This window comes from Pristiophorus japonicus, chromosome 1 (genome assembly GCF_044704955.1).
Source record: "Pristiophorus japonicus isolate sPriJap1 chromosome 1, sPriJap1.hap1, whole genome shotgun sequence".
Taxonomy (NCBI): Eukaryota; Metazoa; Chordata; class Chondrichthyes; family Pristiophoridae; genus Pristiophorus; species Pristiophorus japonicus.
In genome coordinates, this window is record NC_091977.1 from 149,068,909 (window position 1) to 149,095,600 (window position 26,692).

The 26,692-nt window shown below is 45.4% G+C and overlaps 1 protein-coding gene across 4 annotated transcripts in view; it reads right to left on the reverse strand.

The window, feature by feature from the left end:
- mcc (MCC regulator of WNT signaling pathway) overlaps positions 1–26,692 on the reverse strand; it is a 448,431-nt gene that overhangs the window by 75,222 nt on the left and 346,517 nt on the right. For all 4 annotated transcript variants that reach the window (XM_070883758.1, XM_070883750.1, XM_070883778.1 and 1 more), the window contains one exon: positions 13,035–13,135. In XM_070883758.1, coding sequence (XP_070739859.1) covers positions 13,035–13,135 — 101 coding nt within the window. The remainder of the gene's footprint in view (positions 1–13,034; positions 13,136–26,692) is intronic.

Sequence of the window (26,692 nt, forward strand, 5' to 3'; positions counted from 1 at the left end):
TTCTGGCTTGACAGATCTCACGTATATTGGGAGCGAGGACACTTGCAGGGCAAGATTTCCGATATTTACCCATATCTTGCCCAGCAAATGTCGTCAAAAATCTTGCGCCTGAGTGTTTAAAAATACACAAAAACATTTTAAAATAAAGTTATAAAAACATATTTTATTGTTAAAAACCCTCCACACAACAGTAAGTTTATTTTAAGGCATAATTAAAAAAACTTTTTAAAGTCGGGAACATTTTTTTTTAATAAGAACTTTAATTTACGAATCTTAAATATGTAATGTATTTTTCTATTTTTTATTAGTGTTTTGTGTGTTGGGGGGGGGGGGGGGGTTCTCATTCATAATAATGGGAACTCCAATTTAAAGAGTTCTCATTATTATGAATGAGAAAATATTGTACCTTGATTGGCTGCCCAGAGCTATGTGACTCCAGCTCCAGCATACGGACATCCCAACGTGAACACGCTCTGATGTGCAGGAGTGAAGGCCTCAGGATTGGAAGTTCGTGCGGGCGCAGCAGGAACAAGTAGGTGCGCATCTTTTTTTTTAACTTTTTCAGTCGTTTGCCCGCGGGAAGACCTCGATCGGAATTTCAGGCCCATTAACAGTAAGTGCGAGGTATTCCATTTTGTTAAGAAAAGTGAGGTCATATATTATTTGGAAAGTAAGAATCTAAATGAGATAGAGGAACAAAGGGATCTGGGAGTACAAGTACACAAATCACAAGGTTGTGATTCAGGCGAAAGAGGTCATAAAAAAAGCAAACCAAGCACTAGGGTTTATTTCTAGAGGGATAGAATTGAAAAATAGAGAAGTTATGCTAAACTTGTATCGAACCTTGGTTAAACCATACTTGGAATACAGTATACAGTTCTGGTCATCATATTATAAAAAGAATATGCAAGCACTGGAAAGGGAGCAAAAAAGATTTATCAGGACGGTACCAGAAATGCAAAGTTATAAACATCAAGAAAGGATGAATAGACTGGGTCTTTTATGAAAAAAGACGACTGAGGGGGTGACCTAATAGAGGTCTTTAAAATTATGGGCTTAATTTTCCCCAGCGATTTGAGCCTTTATTGGCACAGGCTGCTTTTTTGGCCTAAGTTTAAAAAATACAAATTTCCCCAATCAATTTGCAACAGCCTAACTCAGTTTGTTACGATTTTTATGGGTTAGTTTTTTGTTTCCCAGTCAAAGGGGATGTAACCTGCCACCCGTGTCAATTCTGGCCAGTTAGGCAAGTGTGGCCAGCTCAGAGTTACTCCAGTTCTTCTTAGGCCAGCGTATGTGGCCTCTGTAGAAAAACCTTCTGGTGAGTGAAGGAAATCGGCGCAGGTAAGTAAATCAGCGCAGCAGATGCCCGGACAGCAGCAGCAGGAGAGGTAAGAGAGAATGGGAGAGGGAGGGGGAAGGGTTTCAGGTAGAGTTAGGAGCAGGGATCAGGTGGGGAAGGAGAGCATTCAGCCTGGGATAGGTGCAGGGACCAGGAGGCCATTTGGCCTGGGATAGATGCAGGGACCAGGAGGCCATTCGGCCTGGGATAGGTGCAGGGACCGACATCGGGAGGAGGCACATCAGCCTGGGATAGGAGCGGGGACCAGCACTGGCATCGTGGGGGGGAGGGAAGGAGGGGAACTTTAATAATTTAATGGAGGTAAGTTGCTGTAATGTACTGGTGCTTGGTAAGTTGCTGCAGTGTATTTTAATGTGCTTGTGCAGGTTGCGAGCTGGCTGTATGTTTTACCTTCCAGTCTCAGCCCGCATTCTGTCCCTGGTTACCGTGGTAACCTGATCTTTTTGGCACAGATTAAAGCTCCATCCTCAAAACTAAATGAGAGACTAGATGGCACCAAAATGAAGAAATCAAACGGGGAAACTTGGAAAATTTATTTTGGTGTACTTCAGCTCTGCAAAAAACGGGCGTAACTCCTCAAGTACACCAAGAAACAGCTTTGGGGAAAATCAAGCCCACAGAAAGGTTCTGATACGATTCGGCAAAGAGAAGGTGTTTCCACTTGTGGGGGAGAGCAAAACTAGAGGCTATCAATACAAGATAGTCACCAAGAAATCAAATTGTGAATTCAGAAGAAACTTCTTTACCCAGAGAGTGGTGAGAATGTGGAACTCACTACCACAGGGAGTGGTTGATGCAAATAGTATAGATGCATTTGTGGGGGGGTGGGCGAAATAAGAATGAGGGAGAAAGGGAGGGTTGTGTTAATAGTTAGATGAGGAAAGTCAGGACGAGGCTCCAGCGGAGCATCAAAGCAATCATAGGCTGGTTGGACCAAATGGCTTGTTTCTGTGCTGTATTCTATGTAATTCTATGGGCTCAATTTTCCCCAGTTATCTGTGCCATTATTTTGCCGTGCGCCGCTTTTTTCTTTAAGTGTATATTAAAACATCCAAGTTTCCCCAAAGTTTCTGTGCCAACGTAATTCAGTTAGTTACGATTTTTTAAAGTTAGTATTCTTTTGCGTCATAGAGGGCATAGCCGGATGTCTGCGCCAGTATTTCACATTTAAGCAAGTTTGGCCAACTTACATTTTTCCTAGGACGGCGTATGTGACCATTCCCAAAAAACTTCCTGGGCACTTAAGAAAAACCAGCGCACATTAAAAAAAATCGGTGTAGAAAGATGCCATTGTTTTTAGGCAAAGTTTTGGAGGGAGCCAAGGCGGCAAAAAATATGCATCATGAAGCTTAATTCTTTCAAAGTCAACAGGGAGAAAATAGAAGTCTAATGCAATTCTTTAATTTTTGATTTTTTTTCCCCCAAAGCATCACCCCACCACCGAACGTCTTCTCACCGGACTTGAGGGTCGGAGCATCGGCCAGCAGAATCACTCGCTCGCCTGAACACGGGCTCGGCTTCAAAAGAAGCCCGGGGGAGGGGGGCGGAGAGTGGACATCGAGCTCGTGTCCAAGCAAGGGTGCGATTCTGCTGGCCGACCCTCTAGGCCGGTGAGGAGACATTCTGTCGGTGGTGGGGTGGTACTTTAAAAAAAAAATTGAAGAATTGCATTAAACTTTGTTGCCCCAAATGTCTTCATTGAATGTCTAGCTTCCCATTCTAAGCAAGCCTATTGTGCATGCACGGACCGGGGTGTGGTCCATATTAGGGCGTTGACCTTGGGGAGAGAGAGGACAGAAGCTTTGTCTTGCTGTTTTGAGCTTCTTGCAAAGCAACAATTTACTTATGGGGGCAATATTGACAATGCCATACCTCGTGCAAGCCTTCTACATGATGGTGCTGCGGAGACGACGATAGATTCGACATCATCGCACAAGGAACCTCAGAACACGTAGGATGGGCAGGAGGCCTTACCCACATCGGGTATATCGATACATGAGTTCATACCTGCACCTGAGTGATGCAGAGTATGAGAACGCTGCGTTTCTGCAAAGATCTGAGAGTTAGTAAAAGCAGATCTGAAAACTAGAAGCGTCAGGAGGACTGCTTTGTCAGCTGAAGTGAAGGTTACAGCTGCACTTTCATTCTATGCATCTGGATCATTCCAGGCCACAACTGGGGATGCGTGCGCCATTTCTCAACATGCAACACATATCTGCATTCAGCAGGTGACTGCTACACTATATGCCCGGAGAAATGACTACATAAAGTTCCCTATGACCGCCCAGGCAATGCGCAAAAGGGCTGTGGGCTTCTCGCTGGCTTCCCAAAGGTACAGGGCTGCATTGATTGTACCCACATCGCCTTGCGAGCACCTTTGGAGGATTCTGAGATGTGCAGGAACAGGAAAGGCTTCTACTCCGTGTGCAGCTCATGTGTGATGACATGCATCGTATCATGTCAGTTGATGCGAGATACCCTGGGAGCACCCATAATGCGTTCATCCTATACGAGCGCGCATTATCTGCCATGTTTCAACAGCAGCCAGAAGGACAGAGCCGGCTGCTGGGAGACCAAGGGTACGGCCTTGCCACCTGGCTCATGACGCCCCTACATGTAACTCGGACGGAAGCTGACCGGGAATACAACATGTCGCACATTGCGACGCACAACATAATGGAGTGGACTATTGGCATCTTGAAACAGCGTTTCCGATGCCTGGACCATTCTGGAGGCTACTTGCAATACTCCAGAGATTGTCGGTCAGTTCACTGCTGTGTGCTGCATGCTGCATGACTTGGCCATTATGAGGCAGCAGCAGCTGGTAGTAGAAGACCCACCTGAGGCGAGAGTGGCTGATGATGAAGAGGAAAATGCAGATGAGGAGGAGGAGGATGAGGAAGCCATGCAACTACCTGAATCCGGAGCACGATGGCAGAGGAGGGTGGGCTGTCGTGTCCCTTTAACAATTGCTTTGCTGCCTGAGGCTCAGCCGCAAAAATTTCAAATGGCCCATGATTACTGTTTGGACCTGATCCGTAATGTTGTGTTGTGTTGTGTTAATGGAACAAATAATGGAAATGATCCAGTTATAATTTAAAATATACTTTATTCAAAAGTTTGGTATTGGGGATAAATGTATTGACGTGGATAGAGAACTGGTTGGCAGACAGGAAGCAAAGGCCCCAAGTTTCCACACGCGGCGAAACAGGCGCCCCTCCGAGCTGGGCGCCTGTTTTTCATGCCGAAAACGGCGCCTGAAAAAAAACGCGGTATTCTTAAGCTCCTTGCAGCTCGATGTCTGCTTGGCACGGCGCACAGGGGGCAGAGCCTACCACTCGCGCCGATTTTGTAAGTAGGAGGGGGCGGGTACAATTTAAATGAGTTTTTTTGGTGCCGGCAACCCTGCGCGTGCGCGTTGGAGCATTCGCGCACGCGCAGTCTGAAGTAAACATTGGCACTCGGCCATTTTTGAAAGTGCCTGCCCCTCCCGTCGGGACCGACGCCACACCGCTGCGTGAAAGGCCTGCAGCTCAACTGGAAGGCTGCTTGCTGCCTGCCTGCCCCTCCCGTTGGGACCGACGCCACACCGCTGCGTGAAAGGCCTGCAGCTCAACTGGAAGGCTGCTTGCTGCCTGCCTGTCCCTCCCGTCGGGACCAACGCCACACCGCTGCCTGAAAGGCCTGCCTGAAGCACTTTCACACAGGTAGGAACGTGGTTTATTTAATCTTTTCTTTGCTTATAAATTTTTATTCAGGTTGGATTTATTTGTATAACATTTGTTTAAGTATAACTAAGGATTGATTGTAGAATTTAATGACTTCCCTTCCCCCCCCCCCCCCCCCCCCCCCCCCGCCCTCGTTCCCAACGCCGAATTTGTAACCTGCGCCTGATTTTTTAATGTGTAGACAAGGTTTTTTCAAGCGTACAAAAATCTTCACCTGCTCCATTCTAAGTTAGTTTGGAGTACGTTTTCACTGTGGAAACTTTGAAATCAGGCGTCAGTGGCCGGACACGCCCACTTTTGAAAAAAAAAATTCTGTTCAAAAGTGAAACTGTTCTACCTGACTAGAACTGCAGAAAACTTAAATGTGGAGAATTCCGATTTCTAAGATACTCCGTTCTACACCAGTTGCTCCTAAAAATCAGGAGCAAATCATGTGGAAACTTGGGGCCAAAGAGTGGGAATTATCGGGTCCTTTTCAGAATGGCAGGCAGTGACTAGTGCAGTGCCGCAAGGTTCAATGCCGCAAGGTTCAGTGCTGGGACCCCAGCTATTTACAATATACATTAATGATTTGGACGAAGGAATTGAATGTAATATCTTCAAGTTTGCAGATGACACTAAGCTGGGTGGCAGTGTGAGCTGTGAGGGCAATGCAAAGAGGCTTGGACAGGTTAGGTAACTGGGCAAATGCATGGCAGATGGAGTATAATGTGGATAAATGTGAGGTTATCCACTTTGGTGGCAAAAACAGGAAGGCAGATTATCTGAATGGTGACAGATTATTAAAAGGGGAGGTGCAACGAGACCTGGGTGTCATGGTACATCAGTCACTGAAGGTAGGCATGCAGATACAGCAGGCAACAAACAAAGCAAATGGCATGCTGGCCTTCATAGCGAGAGGATTTGAGTATAGGAGCAGGGAGGTCTTACTGCAGCTGTACAAGGGCCTTGGTGAGACCACACCTCGAGTATTGTATGCAGTTTTGGTCTCCTAATCTGAGGAAGGACGTGCTTGCTATTGAGGGAGTGCAGCGAAGGTTCACCAGACTGATTCCCGGGATGGCAGGACTGACATATGAAGAAAGACTGGATTGGCTAGGCTTATACTCACTGGAATTTAGATGAATGAGAGGGGATCTCATAGAAACTTATAAAATTCTGACGGGACTGGACAGGTTAGATGCAGGAAGAATGTTCCCGATGTTGGGGAAGTCCAGAACCAGGGGTCACAGTCTATGGATAAGGGGTAAGCCATTTAGGACCAAGATGAGGAGAAACTTTTTCACCCTGACAGTGGTGAACCTGTGGAATTCTCTACCACAGAAAGTTGTTGAGTCCAGTTCGTTGGATATATTCAAGAGGGAGTTAGATGTGACCCTTCCAACTAAGGGGATCAGAGGGTATGAAGAGAAGGCGGGAGTGGGGTACTGAAGTTGCATGATCAGCCATGATCATACTGAATGGCAGTGAAGGCTCGAAGGGCCGAATGGCCTACACCTGCACCTATTTTCTATGTTAACACTTGTTTGTACTTAACATAAATAAAAATATTCTTGTATCAAACTTTAAAGCTTTCAGTTAAGATCACTTACAAACTTTCTAGCTTGCAAATTTATATCAATTTGAAAAAACTTTTAATTTGAGAACAGTTACAACAATAACAATAATAATAACAGCAAAGAAAGGCTGCACCCATCTCTCCTCCACCTTATTCTAAGACCGCCCACTGCGCTTGGTCTTGATGACTTCACCCGGAGGTGGTAGCGCAGCGTTTCTCGGGTTGGTACCAAGCTTATTCTTTCGAGCATCTCGGGTAATGTGCACTTCTTGACGGGGGCGTGGGCAGGTGGTAATGTGGAAGGTCCGGCTTGGGCCTCTTCCGAGGCTGGTCTGGGGACTGGAGTGGGAGTGGCAGTTGATTCCATCAATGGCCGCGGGGTTTAGGCTTGTTCCCTTATTGCAGCAGTTAACTCCGACATTCCCTCCCTCATGTGCCCTGACAGTGTACCAACTACCTGCGACATTCCCTCCCTCATGTTCACCGAGTGTATTAGCTACCTGCGACATTCCCTCCCTCATGTGCCCAGACAGTGTTCCCAATTCTCGTGAGAGTTTTGTTACTTCTCCAAATAGCTCATCACCCACCCCACTGATGGTGTCGAGGAGTGATTGAGTAAGGTCAATGCTTTCCGCACTCATTGCCATCATTTGAACCACATCTGTTAGATCCTGCACCTCAGGAGAGCGCTGTCGAGCTCTCTATTCCCTCCTCACCCTGGGTGTGGCTCGCTGCATCCCACTGGGACCCACAGCCTCGGACGGTGAGGCCCTGGGTGTCCCTCGCTGCACCCCACTGGAATCCCCAGCCTCGGACTGTGAGAAACCATGGAATGTCCCAACACTTGCACCACTGAGGAATGGGGTTGGCACCTCAATGGGCGCCACCTGCACCTCCTTCAGAGTGAGTGCAAGAGTGGGGGCATCATCCTCCCCTCCCCCTCACGCTCTTGGTTTGGAAGGTGGGATTGGAAGATGTTCTCCTCTTCAGGCTTGTCAGTGTCTGAATCTTCTTCTGCATCGACTTCAGCCTCGCCAGGGTTGGCCTTAAATTCTGCAAAATATAACAGAACAAACAAACGGTTAGCAGCAGAGGAGGGGGCAGGGTGGCATGAGTAGGCTCACACAGCGCAGGCAGCGGGCTCCTTTGAAGGACCATGATGAATGATAGCACATTGCATCAACCGAAGTGTAGTTGACGGAGACATCCCCATGAACCGAAGCATGACTAGCCCGTGCAGTATTTAACATTTAACAAAGCCGGACTGTAGAATTTGCAGGACTTACCCTCTCCCTCGAATGTGGGCCCAGTTTGTGTAGTAGCGGTTGCTTTTCTCCAGGCAGGACCCATCAAAGCAGTGACCCTGTTTTCAAAGTGTGTCAGTGGGTGCAGATTTGCCTGGCCTCCTCCTGTTCGAGTTCTTTCCCGTTTGTTGTGTGCCACCTTCCTCTGCAAAGATGAAAATATAACTTTTTAAGAGAGGGAGTGCCTTTCTGCTGGTTGGGACAACATACAGATGGTCATTTTTACAATTGCAATTCCAGTGAATAAATGAAAATATTACTTACACTAACTACTTGACCAACGTTCGTCACTTCTTTTTGCACTGGTCTCCAGACCTTGGGTTGCACAGTAATCAACTGCAAGTTGGTTCCAGCGTTTCTTCATTTCTTTTGGTGAAACTTTTATGTGATCTCTGCTGGTGTCCAGCTCCTGCCATCTGGCCTCAATTACAGTAACTAGTAACTTCATCCTGTGAGAAATTCTTGGTCTTTGAGCCGTGTTGCAGCATATTGTATTGCAGCTCCGATTTTTCCACTGAGAATTAAAGTTCTCACACACAACTGGCTCTTTAAAAATAGCCGAATGGAGACTTAGGAGGTATACTGGGCATGCGACCCATAGCAGTCACGTAAAAAACGTCTTTTTTTTCCCCTCGCATGCATAGAAGTGGGGGGGGGGGGATCTTTTTTTTGGCGCAGACATTAGGCTCCACCCCCCAAAACTAAAGGACAGGCTGCGCGGCAACAATTTCAAAAATTAGAATGGGGAAACTTGCAAGTTTTTTGGGGGAGTAATCGGGGCCAAAAAAAAACAGGTGTAACTCTTGCAATACACCAAAAAACGGCATTGGGGAAAATTGAGCCTATATTACCCCTAACCCAGTGAACTTTCATCTTGTGCAGTAACCTTTTATGTGGCACCTTATCGAATACCTTCTGGAACTCCAAATACACCACATCCACTGGTTCCCCCTTATCCACCCTGTTCGTTACATCCTCAAAGAACTCCAGCAAATTTGTCAAACATGATTTCCCTTTCATAAAACCATGCTGACTCTGCTTGACTAATTTATGTTTTTCCAAATGTCCTGCTACTGCTTCTTAATAATGGACTCCAGCATTTTCCCAATTGACAGATGTTAGACTAACTGGTCTATAGTTTCCTGCCTTCTGTCGGCCTCCTTTTTTAAATAGGGGCATTATATTTTCAGTTTTTCAATCCGCTGCGACCTCCCTAGAATCCAGGTAATTTTGGTAGATTACAACCAATGCATCCACTATCTCTGCAGCCACTTCTTTTAAGACCCTAGGATGCAAGCCATCAGGTCCAGGGGACGTATCCACCTTCAGTCCCATTATTTTACTGAGTATTTATTTTTTACTGACAGTGATTGTATTAAGTTCCTCCCTCCCTATAGCCCCTAGATTATCCATTATTGGGATGTTTTAGTGTCTTCTACCATGAAGACGGATACAAAATATTTGTTCAAAGTCTCTGCCATTTCCCTGTTCCCCATTATTAATTCCCCAGTCTCATCCTCTGAGGGAGCAGCATTTACTTTATCCACTCTCTTCCTTTTTATATACCTGTAGGAACTCTTACTATCTGATTATATATTTCTTGCTCGTTTACTTTCATAATCTATCTTCCCTCTATTATTTTTTAATCGTTCTTTGCTGGCTTTTAAAACTTTCCCAATCCTCTGGCCTCCCACTAATCTTGGCCACTTTGTATGCCACTTTTTTCAATTTGATACCTTTATTTACTTAGCCACGTATAGTTATCCCTTCTCCTACAGTATTTCCTTCTCATTGGAATATATTTTTGTGGAGAGTTATGAAGTATCTCCTGAAATGTCTGCCACTGCTCATTAACTTTCCCACACTTTAATCTATTTTCCCAGTCCACTTTAACCAACTCTGCCCTCATACCTTTGCAGTCTCCTTTATTTAAGCTTAGGACCCTGGTTTGAGAACCAACTTTCTCACCTTCCAACTGAATTTGAAATTCAACTATATTATGGTCACTCATTCAGAGAGGATCTTCTACTATGAGATCATTTATTAATCATGTCTCATTACACAGTACCAGATCTAAGATAGCCTACTGCCTGGTTGGTTCCGCATCGTACTGTTCAAGGAAACGGCTTTTGAAGGTTGGGGTCAGAATTCCCTAAATGGTTTCCTCAAAACTCTATATTATTTACACATTTCCAATTTAAATAATAGTAACTTTCCCAAGCCATTTTGGGAATCCAGCCCCAACATTTCAAAAGCTGATTCCCAGTAAGAGCCAACAATGGTTTCCTGAATGATAACGAAATAGAAGAGAAATTGAAGGTTCCAACTCCCTTCTCCCATCTTCCTGACCTTTATCTTTTCCCTCTCCATCACACCTATCACCTTTACTCTCACCCACCACCAACCTGAAATATCCTTTCCTTCCTGTCTATTGCACATTTCCTCTTCCTTGTATCACCTCGCACCCAAGTACCTCAAAAGTTGATGCCCACCCATTTCTCTTTCACTTTAGTCAAGAATAGGGATGACCATGGAGCCGCCTTTTCTTAGTTGGTTGGTTGTCCATCATCATATCGCCATGGACTCGACGGGCCAAATGGCCTCCTTATTTGTCAATTTTTCTCTGATTTTCAAGTGGACATAGTAAGGGACACAGTGCTTTTCTCTGATTCAATATACAGTAATGAAAGAGCATCTTCATGATGTAAAGCATTTAAACAATTAATCTGCACCCAGTCGCTTACGTTGTATGTCTTTCACATCCTGAACCCCCTCGTCTTCTACAAGACTAATAGTGTACTTCCATGCCTCCCCAGTTGCCCATGATCTGCACCATACTTTCCAGTTCACTGCCCTTCCATTTGTTAGCTCAGGGTTGGATATGCAGCACAAAGGGAGAACCCAATGGGCAAGTTGTTAGTTGATCAAGGAGGGATGGGGTAAGTGGTGAAGGATTGGAGCCAAGAGGTTGAGAGATCAGAGATTGTGATGCTGGGATGCAAAAGCTGAGATGGTAGACTTGAAGCCTGACCATTACTACCACCAAGTATGGAAAACTGGTTTGGGGGAAGGAAGCACATAGGCAATGGCCCAAATTGTTGTAACCTCCTCCTAATTTGTGAAGAGAGTGCAAAGAGGCTTCAAGGGGATATAGACAGGCTAAGTGAGTGGGCAAGAACATGGCAAATGGAATATCGGGCTCAAAATTGGCCCACCCGTTTTTTCAGCGCACTCACCAGAGATGCGGCGACTTTGTGGGCTGAAAACGGCGGCAAAAAGGGTTGTCTCCAGATTCTGGCTGCTCTGTGGCCTCTCCCATGGCTTGGCACGGCGTGGTCTGTCGATTAGGGGGCAGAGCTAGGGCCCTGCGCAAAAACCGGTGCCGGCAGCTCTCCGCATGCCTTCGCGCATGCACAGTAGCTCCTGCGGATGATGATGATGCGTGCTGCAGCGTAGGACCTGATGTGTCCCGCTTCTATCCCGGGCCGGGTGGCCTTCCACACAGGCCGGCCCGCTGCCTTCCCGGGCTAAGGCTACAACCAACAGGTTGGTGCGGGGAGAGTTTTGATTGGGGTGGGGGGGGGGGGGGAACGGGGGGAGAAGAGAAGAAGAGAGGTGGAGGAGAACTTTGATCGGGGGTGGGGGAGAGGGAGGAGAGGGGGAGTGGAGGAGGAAGAGTTTTGATCCGGGGGGGGGCGGTGATAACTATGTAACCAGTAATTTTAATGAGCTTACTCAAGACTTTACTTAATGAAAACATTTTCCTACATAAGAATTACGAGCAGGAGGTACTTTCATTTTTTATTTGGATATTTTGAAAAAATTATGTAAATATGTTTTGTCTCTTTATTTCTTTTATTTTGGTAGTTTAAGCTTCCATGAATGCTTCAGTTGCATAGTAAATTAACTTTGCAAAGTTTGTCATATGATGTCCTGTATAGCTGTTTGATCCTATTCACATTCTTTAGTCAAGTCATTACCATCTACCTGAGCTGATTTCTTAAATCTCATTAAAGGTTTTCTGTGTGGCCACAAGTGGCCACATACAATGGCCTAAGTTAGTTTGGAGTAACTATTAGCTGTCCAAAGTGGCCTAAATGGCCAAAATGGGCGTAGGTGGCTGGTAATGCCCCCTTTTGAAAAGAACTAAACTAAACTAAAAAAAATCCTAACTAACTCACTTACACTGGCACAAATTGAATGTGCAAAATGGGAATTTTTAAGATACTCCAAAAAAAACAGCAACTCCTGGGCAATTTTGAGCCCATAATGAGGAGAAATGTGAAGTTATCCACTTTGGTAGGAAAAATAGAAAGGCAGAATATTTTTTAAATGGTGAGAGATTGGGAAATGTTGGTGTTCAGAGGGACCTGGATGTCCTTGTACACAAATCACTGAAAGTTAACATGCAGGTACAGCAAGCAATTAGGAAAGCAAATGGTATGTTGGCCTTTATTACAAGAGGATTTGAGTACAAGAGTTAAGACGTCTTACTGAAATTATATAGGGCCCTGTTGAGACCACACCAAGAGTAATGTGTACAGTTTTGGTCTCCTTACTTAAGGAAGGATATATGATAGAGCAGGAAAGTGGAGTTGAGGTAGATCAGCCATGATCTTATTGAATGGTGGAGCAAGCTCGAGGGGCGGAATGGCCTACTTCTGCTCCTATTTCTTATGTTATGTTTTAATTGGAATTTATTTAGTCGAGTATGTAACAGAAATATCTGATAGAAGAGTGCATCCAAAATCTGGAAGAGGAGCAAGTTAAAAAATCTAAAATGATAAGACAGAATTGGGGACCAAGAGACACAGTACTGCACCTAGTGTTGGGAAGCTTGAAAGACATCTTGCAGAAAATGTGTGACAATCAGTGTTGACATGCAAGTTAAAATACATAGGTGTGACTCTAATTTTGCCATATAGATTTGACCTACACAAAGACGTGACTGAACAATGGTGACAAAGAAAGTAAAGTTAACGTATACAGGAAATGTGCACTACCTGGATAACTTTTAATATACCATATATTAATGGAAAGATAGATATAATAGAATACATGAACCCTTTGTTAATACCAACCAACAGATCCAACACCTGCAGCTCTGAATTGGCCCAGAATGAGTCCTTGTTCACTCTCAGCCAGGGCCAGTAGTAACTCATAGGCTTCTATGCACTGTTCACTGGGGATACAAACACAATGAGTATAAATGTGAGCAATCGTGTTACATGACTGAAAATTATAATAGTATTATAATGTGTAAATTAATAACATCCTGCAACCTAAATATGTATTTATAATTAAAATAGGAAATGTTTTCACAACTGTGTGTTTGGCATACTTTTTATTATTTGGAAAAAGAAGAGCTGTGCATTATGTTTGCCATGATAATAAGTATGCATAATATAAAGTAAATTGATGTGATTATAATTATTAGCATAAATGCAGCATTCAGCTTCTTCAATGGTAAACTTTTATAATAAATAAAGTTTCGAGCCAATTCAATTTTGCTTTGTTTCTTTTATACATTCATGGGATGTGAGCATCACTGGCAAGGCCAGCATTTGTTGCCCATTCCTAAATGTCCTCGAGGTGGTGGTGCAGGTGAGCCGCCTTCTTGAACCATTGCAGTGTGGTGAAGGTACTCCCACAGTACTGTTTGGTAAGGAGTTCCAGGATTTTGACCCAGCGATAATGAAGGAAATGCAACATATTTCCAAATCAGGATGGTGTGTTACTAGGAGGGGAACTTGGAGATGGTGGTGTTCCCATGCGCTTGCTGCCCTTGTCCTTCTAGGTGGTACAGGTTGCGGGATTGGGAGTTGCTGTCGAAGAAGCCTTGGCGAGTTGATGATGCACACTGCAGCCACAGGGTGGAGGGAGTGAATGTTTAAGGTAGTGGATGGGGAGCCAATCAAGCGGGCTGCTTTGTCCTGGATGGTGTAGAGCTTCTCGATTGTTGTTGGAGCTGCACACAAGTGGAGAGTAGTCCATCATACTCCTGACCAGTGCCTTGTAGATGGTGGAAAGGCTTTGGAGAGTCAGGTGGTGAATCACTCTCTGCAGAATACCCAGCCTCTGACCTGCTCTTGTAGCCACAGTATTTATGTGGCCAGTCCATTTAAGTTTCTGGTCAATGGTGACCCATGTTAATGGTGGAGGTTTCAACAATGGTAATGAAACCTGTGAGTATGCTCATGGGTTTATAGAGCTGTTGTAGTGCCTGTCCTAGGCCGACGTCGAGCTCACGGCCAAAGCCATCGAGTTACATAACATAAGAAGTAGGAGCAGGAGTAGGCCATTTGGCACCTCGAGCCTGCTCCGCCATTCGATAAGATCATGGCTGATCTGATCATGGACTCAGCTCCACTTCCCTGCCCGCTCCCCATAACTCTTTACTCCCTTATCGCTCAAAAATCTGTCTATCTCCGCCTTAAATATATTCAATGACCCAGCCTTCACAGCTCTCTGCGGCAGAGAATTCCACAGATTTGCAACCCTCAGAGGAAATTTCTCATCTCAGTTTTAAATGGGCGGCCCCTTTTTCTAAGACTATGTCCCCTAGTTTCAGTTTCCCCTATGAGTGGAAATATCCTCTCTGCATCCACCTTGTCGAGCCCCCTCATTATCTTAGAAGTTTCAATAAGGTCACCTCTCATTCTTCTGAACTCCAATGAGTATAGCCCCAACCTACTCAACCTATCTTCATAAGTCAACCCCCTCAGCTCCGGAATCAACCTAGTGAACCTTCTCTGAACAACCTCCAATACAAGTATATCCTTCCTTAAATACGGAGACCAAAACTGTACGCAGTACTCCAGGTGTGGCCTCACCAATACCCTGTACAATTGTAGCAGGACTTCTCTGCTTCTATACTCTATCCCTCTTGCAATAAAGGCCAACATTCCATTTGCCTTCCTGATTACTTGCTGTACCTGCATACTAATTTTTTGTGTTTCATGCAGAGTTGCTACAAGTGTTACTGGGCCCGGACTCCACTAGGTGTGTCGAGGAGGCTCAAGCACATGGGACGATCCCGTATGGACAGAATTCCTCATCGGCGCAAAGTCCCGAAACTACTCTCGGGAGTCGCCACACAACTTGAACCGGGTCCAGAAAATCCCTTTGATGCCTTTCAGTTCTGCGAGGAGGGGATTCATGTATGGGCTGTTCTTGCATACCCTTCATTTTGCCATCCTCGTCTGCTGTCCGGACATGCCACAGCGCACTATCTTGCTTTCCAGAGGAGGTGGGGATCCCCAATAGAGGGCTCTCTATGCGGGAGTCATCCCTATCTATTGAGGACTTGGCTTGGAGGGTGTTGCAAGGGGCAGTCCTGTGCAAAAGGTTTTTAAGTCAGTTCATGGACTCCCAAGCTGCCAGCATTTTCTGCGGTCAGGAGGAGACCGTGTTCAATGTTTTTATAGAATATGTGAGGTTGCAACCTCTCTTCCATTATTTGAAGGGGCTACTACTCGATTTCTGACTGCACACCAGTCCCACGCTCCTGATCTTTGGGCACCCGGTGCAGAGGGGAGCGGGCAGGTTGGAGGACCTCCTCTTGGGGCTGCTCCTGGCCAAGGTGGCCATTAACCGGTCCAGGCAGTGGATGGTTGTTCAGCCAAACTGCCTGTCTCTCTTCCGTCGCAGTGTTCACGCCAGGGTGACCCTGGAGATGGAGCACGCGGCGCCTACCGGTGCACTCGATGCCTTCTGCGATAGGTGGACACCGGAGGGACTGGAGAGCATCATCACCCCTGTAAACCAAATTTTTATTTAATTTGTTAGGTTTTCTAGTTGTTGTGCCCCTTTAACAAGGGGGTCACTTGGTTAATAGTATAAGTTAAACTGGTTGTAGAGCTGTTGCATTGTGAATGGCTTAGCCAATCACGTGATGTTCACAAGACTCAATAAAACCCCAGTCAGTTGGGTCTAGGTCATCTATGATGTGGAATGCAGTTGCGATCCGAATGGATGAACTGCTAATGTGTATTGTGATTGTTAAACCTTTGTTAATAAACTAACTATTTCTTAATAGCAATGTGTTGCTATGAATTCTTAAGCAAAGAATGCATGAAGCAAATAAATTACAAAATGGCGACGAGAATGGGAGTTTCTTCATGAAGAAATTTTGGTGCAATTTCCTTTTGAGGGCAAATGCAAGTGGAGCACAGCAAGAAGATTTGCCAGCAGCATTGTTCCCGAATGAGAGTCTGGCAGTACCATTTTTTTGTGAGCAGTGAACAGTGTGGAACTGACAAAAAGGGCTTATGGAAAGCCAATTAGAGTTCTTGAAAAGCAATTCAAGATTATTGAGAGTGATTAACGGCGATTAAGCTAAGAAGGCAACATGGATGCGACAATGAGATATGCCAGTAATTTGGGAGTCTTTGACAAGAATGGCAGGCAGTGACTAGTGGGGTACCGCAAGGTTCTGTGCTGGGGCCCCGCTGTGTACATTGTACATTAATGATTTAGACGAGGGGATTAAATGTAGTATCTCCAAATTTACGGATGACACTAAGTTGGGTGGCAGTGTGAGCTGCGAGGAGGATGCTATGAGGCTGCAGAGCGACTTGGATAGGTTAGGTGAGTGGGCAAATGCATGGCAGATGAAGTATAATGTGGATAAATGTGAGGTTATCCACTTTGGTGGTAAAAACAGAGAGACAGACTATTATCTGAATGGTGACAGATTAGGAAAAGGGGAGGTGCAAAGAGACCTGGTACATCAGTCATTGAAGGTTGGCATGCAGGTACAGCAGGCGGTTAAGAAAGCAAATGGCATGTTGGCCTTCACAGCGAGGGGATTTGAGTACAGGGGCAGGGAGGTGTTGCTACAGTTGTACAGGGCCTTGGTGAGGCCACACCTGCAGTATTGTGTAGTTTTGGTCTCCTAACCTGAGGAAGGACATTCTTGCTATTGAGGGAGTGCAGCGAAGGTTCACCAGACTGATTCCCGGGATGGCGGGACTGACCTATCAAGAAAGACTGGATCAACTGGGCTTGTATTCACTGGAATTCAGAAGAATGAGAGGGGACCTCATAGAAATGTTTAAAATTCTGACGGGGTTAGACAGGTTAGATGCAGGAAAAATGTTCCCAATGTTGGGGAAGTCCAGAACCAGGGGACACAGTCTAAGGATAAGGGGTAAGCCATTTAGGACCGAGATGAGGAGGAATTTCTTCACCCAGAGAGTGGTGAACCTGTGGAATTCTCTACCACAGAAAGTTGTTGAGGCCAATTCACTAAATATATTCAAAAAGGAGTTAGATGAAGTCCTTACTACTAGGGGGATCAAGGGGTATGGTGAGAAAGCAGGAATGGGGTACTGAAGTTGCATGTTCAGCCATGAACTCATTGAATGGCGGTGCAGGCTAGAAGGGCCGAATGGCCTACTCCTGAACCTATTTTCTATGTTTCTATATTTCTAAGAATAAGGAATCGTTTAGATCCTACAGGGAACGATTGGACATTTTAAATGTTTTATATATAAAGCTACTGATGTCAATGAAGTCCCAGCAGGTGTGGCAGATTCGCAATTAAGGAATCAAGCAATTCAGGAGATGATGAAAGCTATTCGGTCAGTCACAATTGGAGCAGAGAATTACTGGGTCCACATATATAAGAACAATGTAAGTTTTGGTGCAGATGCAGTGAAGAGCAAGGCAATACATTCCTCGTCAGGATTTCAGAGCGTTAGTACTGATTAATAATTGATGGATTAATACTACAATAGATACAGCAGCTGATTGCTCAATCAGGTTGTGTGTTACAAGAATTTCAGGGGCATACCACTAAAGGCGAGCACAGTGAAGCTGAAAACATTCAGGGGAAAAACTGCAGATGCTTGGACAAATGGAGTACAGAGTACAATACCGGGGCAACAAGCAAGATTATCTATTATGATAGCGAAATACATCAATCAGCCGACACTTATGGGCAAAGATTAGCTAAGAGTGCTTCGTTGGATTGGTCCAACGCTCTGTAGTACAGAAATGGTTAAGTCTTGGCTGGAAACTCTGCTGGAGAAAAATGTTAACATGTTTGGAGGACTCATATGAGAGCATCAAGGGATACAATGTACTTGTTTGGATTAGGTCGGATGTCAAATCTATTTTTTGAAGACCAAGACCCGTGCCATATGCATTAAAATCACAGGTTGAGCAAGAGCTTGATAAGTTGGAGAAAAACAAAATTTTAGTGAAGACTGATCGGAGTGACTGGGCACCCCGTTAGTTGTAGTTCCGAAGGCAGACAAAACGGTACGGCTCTGAGGACTTTAAAATTACCCTGAATCGAGTAGTTGATGATGAACAGTACCCTTTTACCATCACAGGACCTGTATGCAGAACCGGCGGGAGCCAAAGTCTTCACAAAACTGGATCTCTCCCATGACTATGCTCAACTCCATGTTGACAAGGACAGTCAGCAATATCTGACAGTCAACACACACAAAGGTTTATATTCATACACTAAGTTACTCGATGGTATCAAGTCCTCACCAAAGATATTTCAGGTTACCATGGATCAGATTTTACAGGGAATAAATCAGTGTGTGTAATCAAAATGATTTATTGATAGCCACCGGCACAGAGGAGGAAAACCTGGAAATCTTAGAAGTATTCGGACGGTTCAATTACCATAATCTGAAGCTGAAGAGGAACAAACGTGCATTTATACAGCGGAGGTGGTTTATCTAGGATTGTGGGTAGATGAAAATGGTCTCCAACCAGTTCAGAAAAAAGTGCAAGCCATCACAATGACTCCAGAACCGAAAAACATTACTGAATTACGATCCTTTTTAGGCATAGTTCAATATTAAGCTCATTTCCTTCCTGGACTAGCAACGGAGCTCGCACTACTCCATTATTTATTAAAGTTAACTGTGTGTTGGATGTGGGACAAAGAGCAACAGAATACATACGACACATGCAAGCGACATTTGAGCAGTAGTGCTCTTCTCATCCTTTATAATCTGACTCGTGAACTAAGACTAGCATGTGATGTCTCTGGGTATGGTGTGGGAGCAGTGATCAGCCACGTTATGAATGATGGGCAGGAAAAACCGGTTGCTTTTGCATCGCGTACTCTCAACAAAAGCAAACAAAATTATGCCCAGATTGAGAAAGGGACTTTGGCAATTATACTTGGTATTAAAAAGTTTCACCAGTTTAATTTGGGATGCCAACTCACACTCGTAACCGATCACAGACCGTTACTAGCGATCCTAGGCCCAAAGGCGGCAATTCCATCTATGGTGGCTTCCAGGATGCAAAGATGGGCTAGTTTATTGTCTCAATACGATTATATCGCACGTCGAAGCAGAATGCAGTGGCGGATGCCCTTTCAAGGTTGCGGACAATTTCAGAATTTTCATGAGGCAAACAGTCAATCTTTACTCTAGATGTTGTTGATGAGGACTTTCAAGTCACCGCCTCCATTATTGCAGAGCACACAAAGAAAGATGCCATGTTACAGCGGGCCTACGAACACACCCTGCGAGGGTGGTGTGAAGATCAGACGCATTTAGAAGAGGGAATAAAGCCCTTTTATCATAGTCGGCATGAATTATTATGTGAGCAGGGATGTCTAAAATGGGGCCTAAGAGTAGTCAATCCCAGTGTACTACGGGCCAGTCATGACGGAACTTCACGGTGAACATACTGACATCGAAGGCATGAAAGCGGTGGTTGAAGTTTTGTTTATTAGCCTGGATTAGATAAAGACTTAGAAGTATTAGTAAGCAAGTGTACTGTCAAGAGTGCAGGGCCATGCCAGCTAAACCGCCAATGCAAACATGGACTTGACCAACAAGACCATTCCAAAGAATATATATTGATTTTTGCGAGAGGGACAGTGATAATTTTCTAGTTCTCATCAATAGTGATTCGAAATGGATGGAAGTACAGCATATGGGGTCATCTACAGAGCTTTGTCAGATAATGGACTGCAATTCTGGTCCACGCAATTTGCATATTGTGCCAGACACAACGCGGTATCAAACACACGTTGGTAGCACCATATCATCCTGCTTCATATGGTGCAGCTGAAAGGTCTGTCAGGATTGTCAAGGAGGCTTTACGGAAACAAGTTTTACAGACTGGTTCATCGGGAGCATGAAGCATAGGTTAGCGAATGTTATTTTCAAATACAGAACTATGCCTTATTCTACAACAGGGTACACACTTACTGAATTATTGGTGAAGTGTAGGCTGCGGACACGTCTCAGTTTATTGCAACCGAACTTGTCTGATAAGGTAGAGAAGGCACAATCGGTGCAGAAATGTCATTATCATTCAAGAGTGGTGCTTTCAGAAGAGTGATCAAGTTAGAGTTCTCAGTCCGTCAAAAAGGACAAGTCCACACAAATGGAACATTGATACAATTATTCAGGTATGTGGTACCAAGCAGTACCTGGTCAAAATTGGTGAATACATCAGGAAGGTTCATGTGGATCAAATGTTTCTAGCAAGTGATGCACCTTTGATACCACGAGTAGAGATTGAGTCTGACTTGGATGATGATCAAAGTGAGGTGGCAGGTCCAAGTACTTCAACGAACAACGCCCAGATCTCCACAACTCAGATGCAGTCGACTGAAGGAAGTTCTGCGGGTATGGGACAATCACCCAGCAACTCTGCATCTTTCAGGAGGGCAGGTGGAGTTGAGGTTCAGTTGAGAAGATCAACGAGAAAACGCAAACCAACTAGACAGGATATTGATAACTGGGAATATCAAGATCTTAGGAAGAAAGCAAACACTCGGACTGATGTAAGGATTTCAAGGAAACTCGAGACGATATAGGAAGATAGAGGTCAGGAATCTTGGGCTACATGCCCTGAAAACAGAAATTTCCCAAGACAGTCTCCTGAGTCAAATAAGAATATAGAAAATGGGCATAGCCAGCCATCAAGATACTCCGGCTCAGCAGTCAAATTTTTAAAATTGTAATCATGATAGGTAATCTTTTGAAATATTGTATAAATACATTGCTACATTCACAAGACTCAATAAAACCCCAGTCAATTGGGTCTAGGTCATCCACAATGAGGTATGGAGTTGTGAGCCCAGTGGATGAACTGATAATGTGTAGTGTGATTGTTCAACCTTTGCTATTAAGAACTAGTTGGTTTATTAACAATGTGTTGCTACGAATTCTTAAGCAATGAATCCATGAAGCAAAAACAGGAGGTTAAGGGTAGATTTTTTGAGGAGAGGCAAATTGAAAGTTGTTTTGAAAAGGAGGGCGATAATACCCAAGGAAAGAAAATCAGCAACAATATTCTAGCACGTGGTCGGGAAAGCATTTTAATGGAAATAGGGATCAAAGGAACAGATGAGTCCCATGAAGATGATGAGCTCAGAGAGGGGAGATAGAAAAGGACGCAGGATCTTGACTATGACAGGGGGAAGCTTAGTTGGAGGTTTGGCTTGGTGGGAAAAAGGAGGGAGGAGCAGAGGCATCTGCACATATGCGCTCAATCTTGGTGACAAAGTAGTTCATAAACTTCACACTTGTTGGAGGCTAGGGTGGAGAGGGCAGGAGAGAGGGGTTTAAAGAGACTGGTGGTATTGGAGAAAAGAAGCCAGAGATCATCTTTGCATTGATCTTGGAGTAGTGTGCATTTTGGCAGAGGAGTCTGAGGCCCAATAGTGCTTAATGTGGTCCAACCAGATCTAGTGATGAATGGCTAAACAAGTTGTGCAACAGATATACTCCAGTCTGCACCTCTTGGACTTGAAAAGTGAAGATGTGGGCAATACAAGGTGGAAGGACGAGGAAAGGAGAAAGTAAAGCTTTTACTGGTGATCAGGGCACCAAAGATGGAGGTGACTGAAGTGGTTGAGCAGATCAATAGCTGCAGAAGTATTGTGATAAATAGACCAACAGCTCGGCAGTTGGGAGTTTGAAAGTGCAGCTGTAAGTGACTTGCAGGAGAAATTTTTCCAAGGCGAACACTGAAGGAACTGGGATCGATCGGAAGGGTGTAGGGGAATTGAGTGGTAAGAGTTGCAAGGAAGTGGTTGGAGATGCCCTTGTCTCTGATCAAGGAAGTGGTTGGAGATGGCCTTGTCTCTGATCAAGAAAGTGAGGTCAAAGGACATGGCAAGGTCAAAGCGGTAGCTATGATTATTGGTATGAGAGATTATGTGAAGAGAGGGGTTTTTGGAGGGCAGCAAAATCAGAGGAGTGAGAGCAAGGCAAGTTGAGATCAAGATTGGAATCAGAGGATGAGGAATTGCTCAGTGCAGCGGCTGAGGAAGGATATCTTGAGAAGAAACTCAGGAAGGAGCTGGGAGGCACTGTAGTTAATGAGGATTGTAAAGGAGAGACAAGAGGTGCTGAACAAAGTAAGCTGTTCAAAGGAAGAGAAAAGACACCAGAGTAGGGGGAGAGACCAAGGTATGATTTGGTGATCGGGATATCACCACCGCTCTGGCATTTTGAGTGAGATAGGTGGTGGAAAGGATAGCCAGGTGGTGGAAAGTATAGCCAGGCGGGTAGGCATCAGTAAGGGACAAGGTGTCATCACTTGTGAGGCAAGTTCCAGTCAAAACAAATGTCTGCATTAAAATTATTGATGCAAGGGACTTGCTCATGAGTGGACAGATATTCTTGAGGGAAATACAGTAGGGGGGGGCGGGGGAAAGGGCGATGATTGTTGACCTGCTGGCAGAGTCCAAGGAGGTATATTTGAGCAGGAAGGGAGGTGGTGGGAAAATCAGAAGAATGGAGCAGTTGGGGTTGCTCTTTGGAAGGAGACAGTGATGAGTGCCTTGCTAAGCCCTCGGAAAATGAGGAGCTGGCACAGAGGGCAGTTTATGAGTTTATCGAAGGGGAATTTAAACCTGGGATGGAGCCAAAGGAGTAGTGATGGGTTGGGGTAAGGATTAAGGAGCAAAGCACCCGAGAGGGGAGAAATCAAAGATTACGTGACTGGGTGACAGGAAGGAGGATGATACAGGAGAGAAGAGAAGGAGCCAAGAGAAAAAAAAAAGACGGTAGAAATAACGGGCTCAGATCCAGAGTGGAAGCCAATATGTGTACGTGAATGGACACATATTAGAAGAGACATGTTCTGGTTGTAAACATAGAACAAGGAGGAGACTGTATGAGAGTTAAAGTCTGAGGTCCAATGGTGAGATGAAGTTAACTTCTAGACAAGCTGGAATCAACGAACCAGTGTTCAGATTTAGAGACAGTTGTGGGAAGGGAGTAAATCCAGGATATGTTTGAGCAGAATATAGCGGGCCACGTTGCTGAAGGCTGTGTAGTGGAAATAAAGGTGAAGGAGGAGTGAAGAGGTGACAACGAGTCAGCAGAGGTTGATTCAGGGGTCCAGTAGAAGCTATGGGAATTGGGGGTGGAGAGAACTCTCTACTGGCCTTGGTCATACCAAGTACAAAGGAAGATGGTCGTGGAAGATGGTTGTTGGTTGCCAATCATTCGTCCCAGGACATCACTGGAGTTCCTTGGGGGCAGTGCCCTAGGCCCAGCCATCTTCACAGCTGCTTCATCAATGACCTTACCATCAACACAAGATCAGAAGTGGGGATGATTGCTGATGATTGTACAGTGTTCAGTTACATTTGCAACTTCTCAGATAATGAAGCAATCCATGCCTGCAAGCAGCAAGACATGGACAACATTCAGGCTTGGGCTGATTAATGGCAAGTACCATTAACCTTCTCCAGCTAGAGAGATTCTAACCATCGCCCCATGGCATTCAGTGACATTACTGCAATGTATTTGCTTCATGTTTCCTGCCCTGCTACAGCACTGAAACCACCCTAAATCAATCAGTGACAAATGGCATTCTCTGTAACTGTGACCATGGTGGATTTTCCCTTCTTGATCCCTCAACTCTTAAGTCTTTGATACAGTCAACGAAACCTTCCTTCTCCAATGCTTCTCCAAAGCCAGAGCATCTCTAACAACAGCCTCTCTTCCTGCTCCAACAATTACCTTTGTCGACCCCCAAAGATCTATCCATGGCCCCCTCCACTTCCTACAGTCCTTTGGTGACATCATCCAAAGATGTAAGGCCAGTTTCCAGCTGTACTGCTGCATCACCTCTCAACCCTTCTGTTATATATGTAAACTTGTATTTACTCTGTACAGACACCAGAGGGCTCATCCCCTGGAGTCCCAAGAGATCCCATAATCCCTTGGGAGCACAGGTATTTAAGGAGGCCTCACAGGTTGGAGAGGCATTCTGGAGACCTGCAATAAAAGACAAAGGTCACACTTTATTTTGAGCTCACAGTGTTCAGTCTGACTCTTTCTCCATACACTACAACTGGCGACGAGATACAGATAGCGAACCCAAAGATGCAGAGAACAGTGGGCATCCTGGAGAAATTCTCGGAGGGAGATGATTGGGATACTTTTGTGGAGCGACTCGACCAATACTTCATAGCCAACAAGCTAGATGGAGAAGAGAACGCTGCCAAACGAAGGGCGATCCTCCTCAACGTCTGTGGGGCACCAACGTATGGCCTCATGAAAAATCTGCTTATTCCAATGAAACCCACGGAGAAATTGTATGACGATTTGTGCACACTGGTCCAAGAGCATTTGAACCAGAAGGAAAGTGTTCTGATGGCGAGGTACCGGTTCGACACCTACAAAAGGTCTGAAGGCCAGGAAGTGGCGAGTTATGTCGCTGAGCTAAGACACCTTGCAGGACATTGCGAATTTGAAGGACATTTGGAGCACATGCTCAGAGACTTTTTCGTACTTGACATTGGCCACGAAACCATACTACACAAACTTTCGACTGTAGAGACCCCAACCTTGAGTAAGGCCATAGTGATAATTCATTGCCACCAGTGACAATACTAAGCAAATCTTTCAGCACACAAGTGCTGCTACAAGTTCTGTGAACAAAGTGATCTTGTTTTCAAATTGCAACGTACAGGGCGGGTCACACATGTCTGCAGCTGCACGTCCGCAGATGTCGCGGAGTCCACCATCAAGGGTGATGAATGCAAGGCCATTAACACCTTGTTAGCGCTGCGGGGTGATCGTCGTTTCCATTCATGCCGATTCAAAGGGTACGTTTGCAAGGGCTGTGGAACAATGGGACACCTCCAACGTATGTGCAGGCGAGCTGCAAATCCTGTTAAACTGCAAATTACCATGTTGCAGAGGAGGACAGATCCACGGAGGATCACGACGAACCAGAGCCTCAGACCGAGGAGGCAGAGGTACATGGGGTACACACATTCACCACAAATTGTCCCCCGATAATGCTGAACTAAATGGACTCCCAGTCAATGGAGCTGGACATGGACGCGAGCCAGTCCATCATGGACAAAAAGACTTTCAAGAAATTGTGGTGCAGCAAGGCCTCAAGGACAGTCTTAACTCCACTTTGCACGAAACTAAGAACTTACACAAAGGAACTGATTCTCGTAATCGGCAGTGCTACCGTAAAGGTCTCCTACGATGGAGCGGTGCACAAGCTACCACTCTGGGTGGTACCGGGCGATGGTTCCACGCTGCTCGGCAGGAGCTGGCTGGGAAAGATACGCTGGAACTGGGACACCGTCTGAGCGCTATCGCCCGCTGACGACACTTCATGCGCCCAGGTCTTAAACAAGTTCCCTTCGCTGTTCGAACCAGGCATCGGGAAAGTCCAAGGAGCAAAAGTGCAGATCCACCTAATTCCGGGGGTGCGACCCATCCATCAAAGACGAGAGCAGTATCGTACATGACGAGAGAAAGGGTGGAGATCGAGCTAGACTGGCTGCAAAGAGAGGGCATCATCTCACCGATCGAGTTCAACGAGTGGGCCAGTCCTATTGTCCCAGTCCTCAAGGGAGATGGCACCGTCAGAATCTGTGGCGATTACAAAGTAACTATCATTTCTCCCTGCAGGACCAATACTCACTACCAAAGGCCGAGGACCTCTTTGCAATGCTGACGGGAGAAAAGATGTTCACGAAGCTGGATTTGACTTCAGCCTACATGACGCAGGAACTGGAGGAATCATCAAAGGGCCTCACCTGCATCAACTCGCACAAAGGTCTTTTAATTTATAACAGATGCCCATTTGGAATTCGATCAGCGACGGTGATATTCCAAAGAAACATGGAAAGCTTACTGAAGTCGGTCCCGTGCACCGTGGTCTTCCAGGACGGCATCTTGGTTACAGGTCGGGACACAGTCGAGCATCTGCAGAACCTGGAGGAGGTTCTTAGCCGACTCAACCGCGTCGGGCGCAGGTTAAAACACTCGAAGTGCGTTTTCCTGGTGCCTGAAGTGGAGTTCCTGGGGAGGAGGATCGTGGCGGACGACATCAGGCCCACCGATTCGAAGACTGAGGCAATCGAGAACGCACCGAGGCCACAGAACGTGACAGAGCTGCGGTCGTTTCTAGGACTCCTGAACTACTTTGGTAACTTCTTACCGGGTCTCAGCACACTGTTAGAACCACTTCACGTCTTACTGCGTAAAGGGGATGAATGGGCATGGGGCAAAAGCCAAGAAAATGCCTTTGTAAAAGCGAGAAAATTGTTATGCTCAAACAAATTGCTTGAGTTGTATGATCCATGTTAGCGTTTGGTACTAGCATGTGATGAGTCGTCATATGGCGTCGGGTGTGTATTGCAACAAGCTAATGATTTTGGGAAATTGCAACCAGTTGCTTCTGCATCCAGGAGTCTGTCTAAGGCTGAGAGAGCCTACAGCATGATTGAAAAAGAAGCGTTAGCGTGTGTCTATGGGGT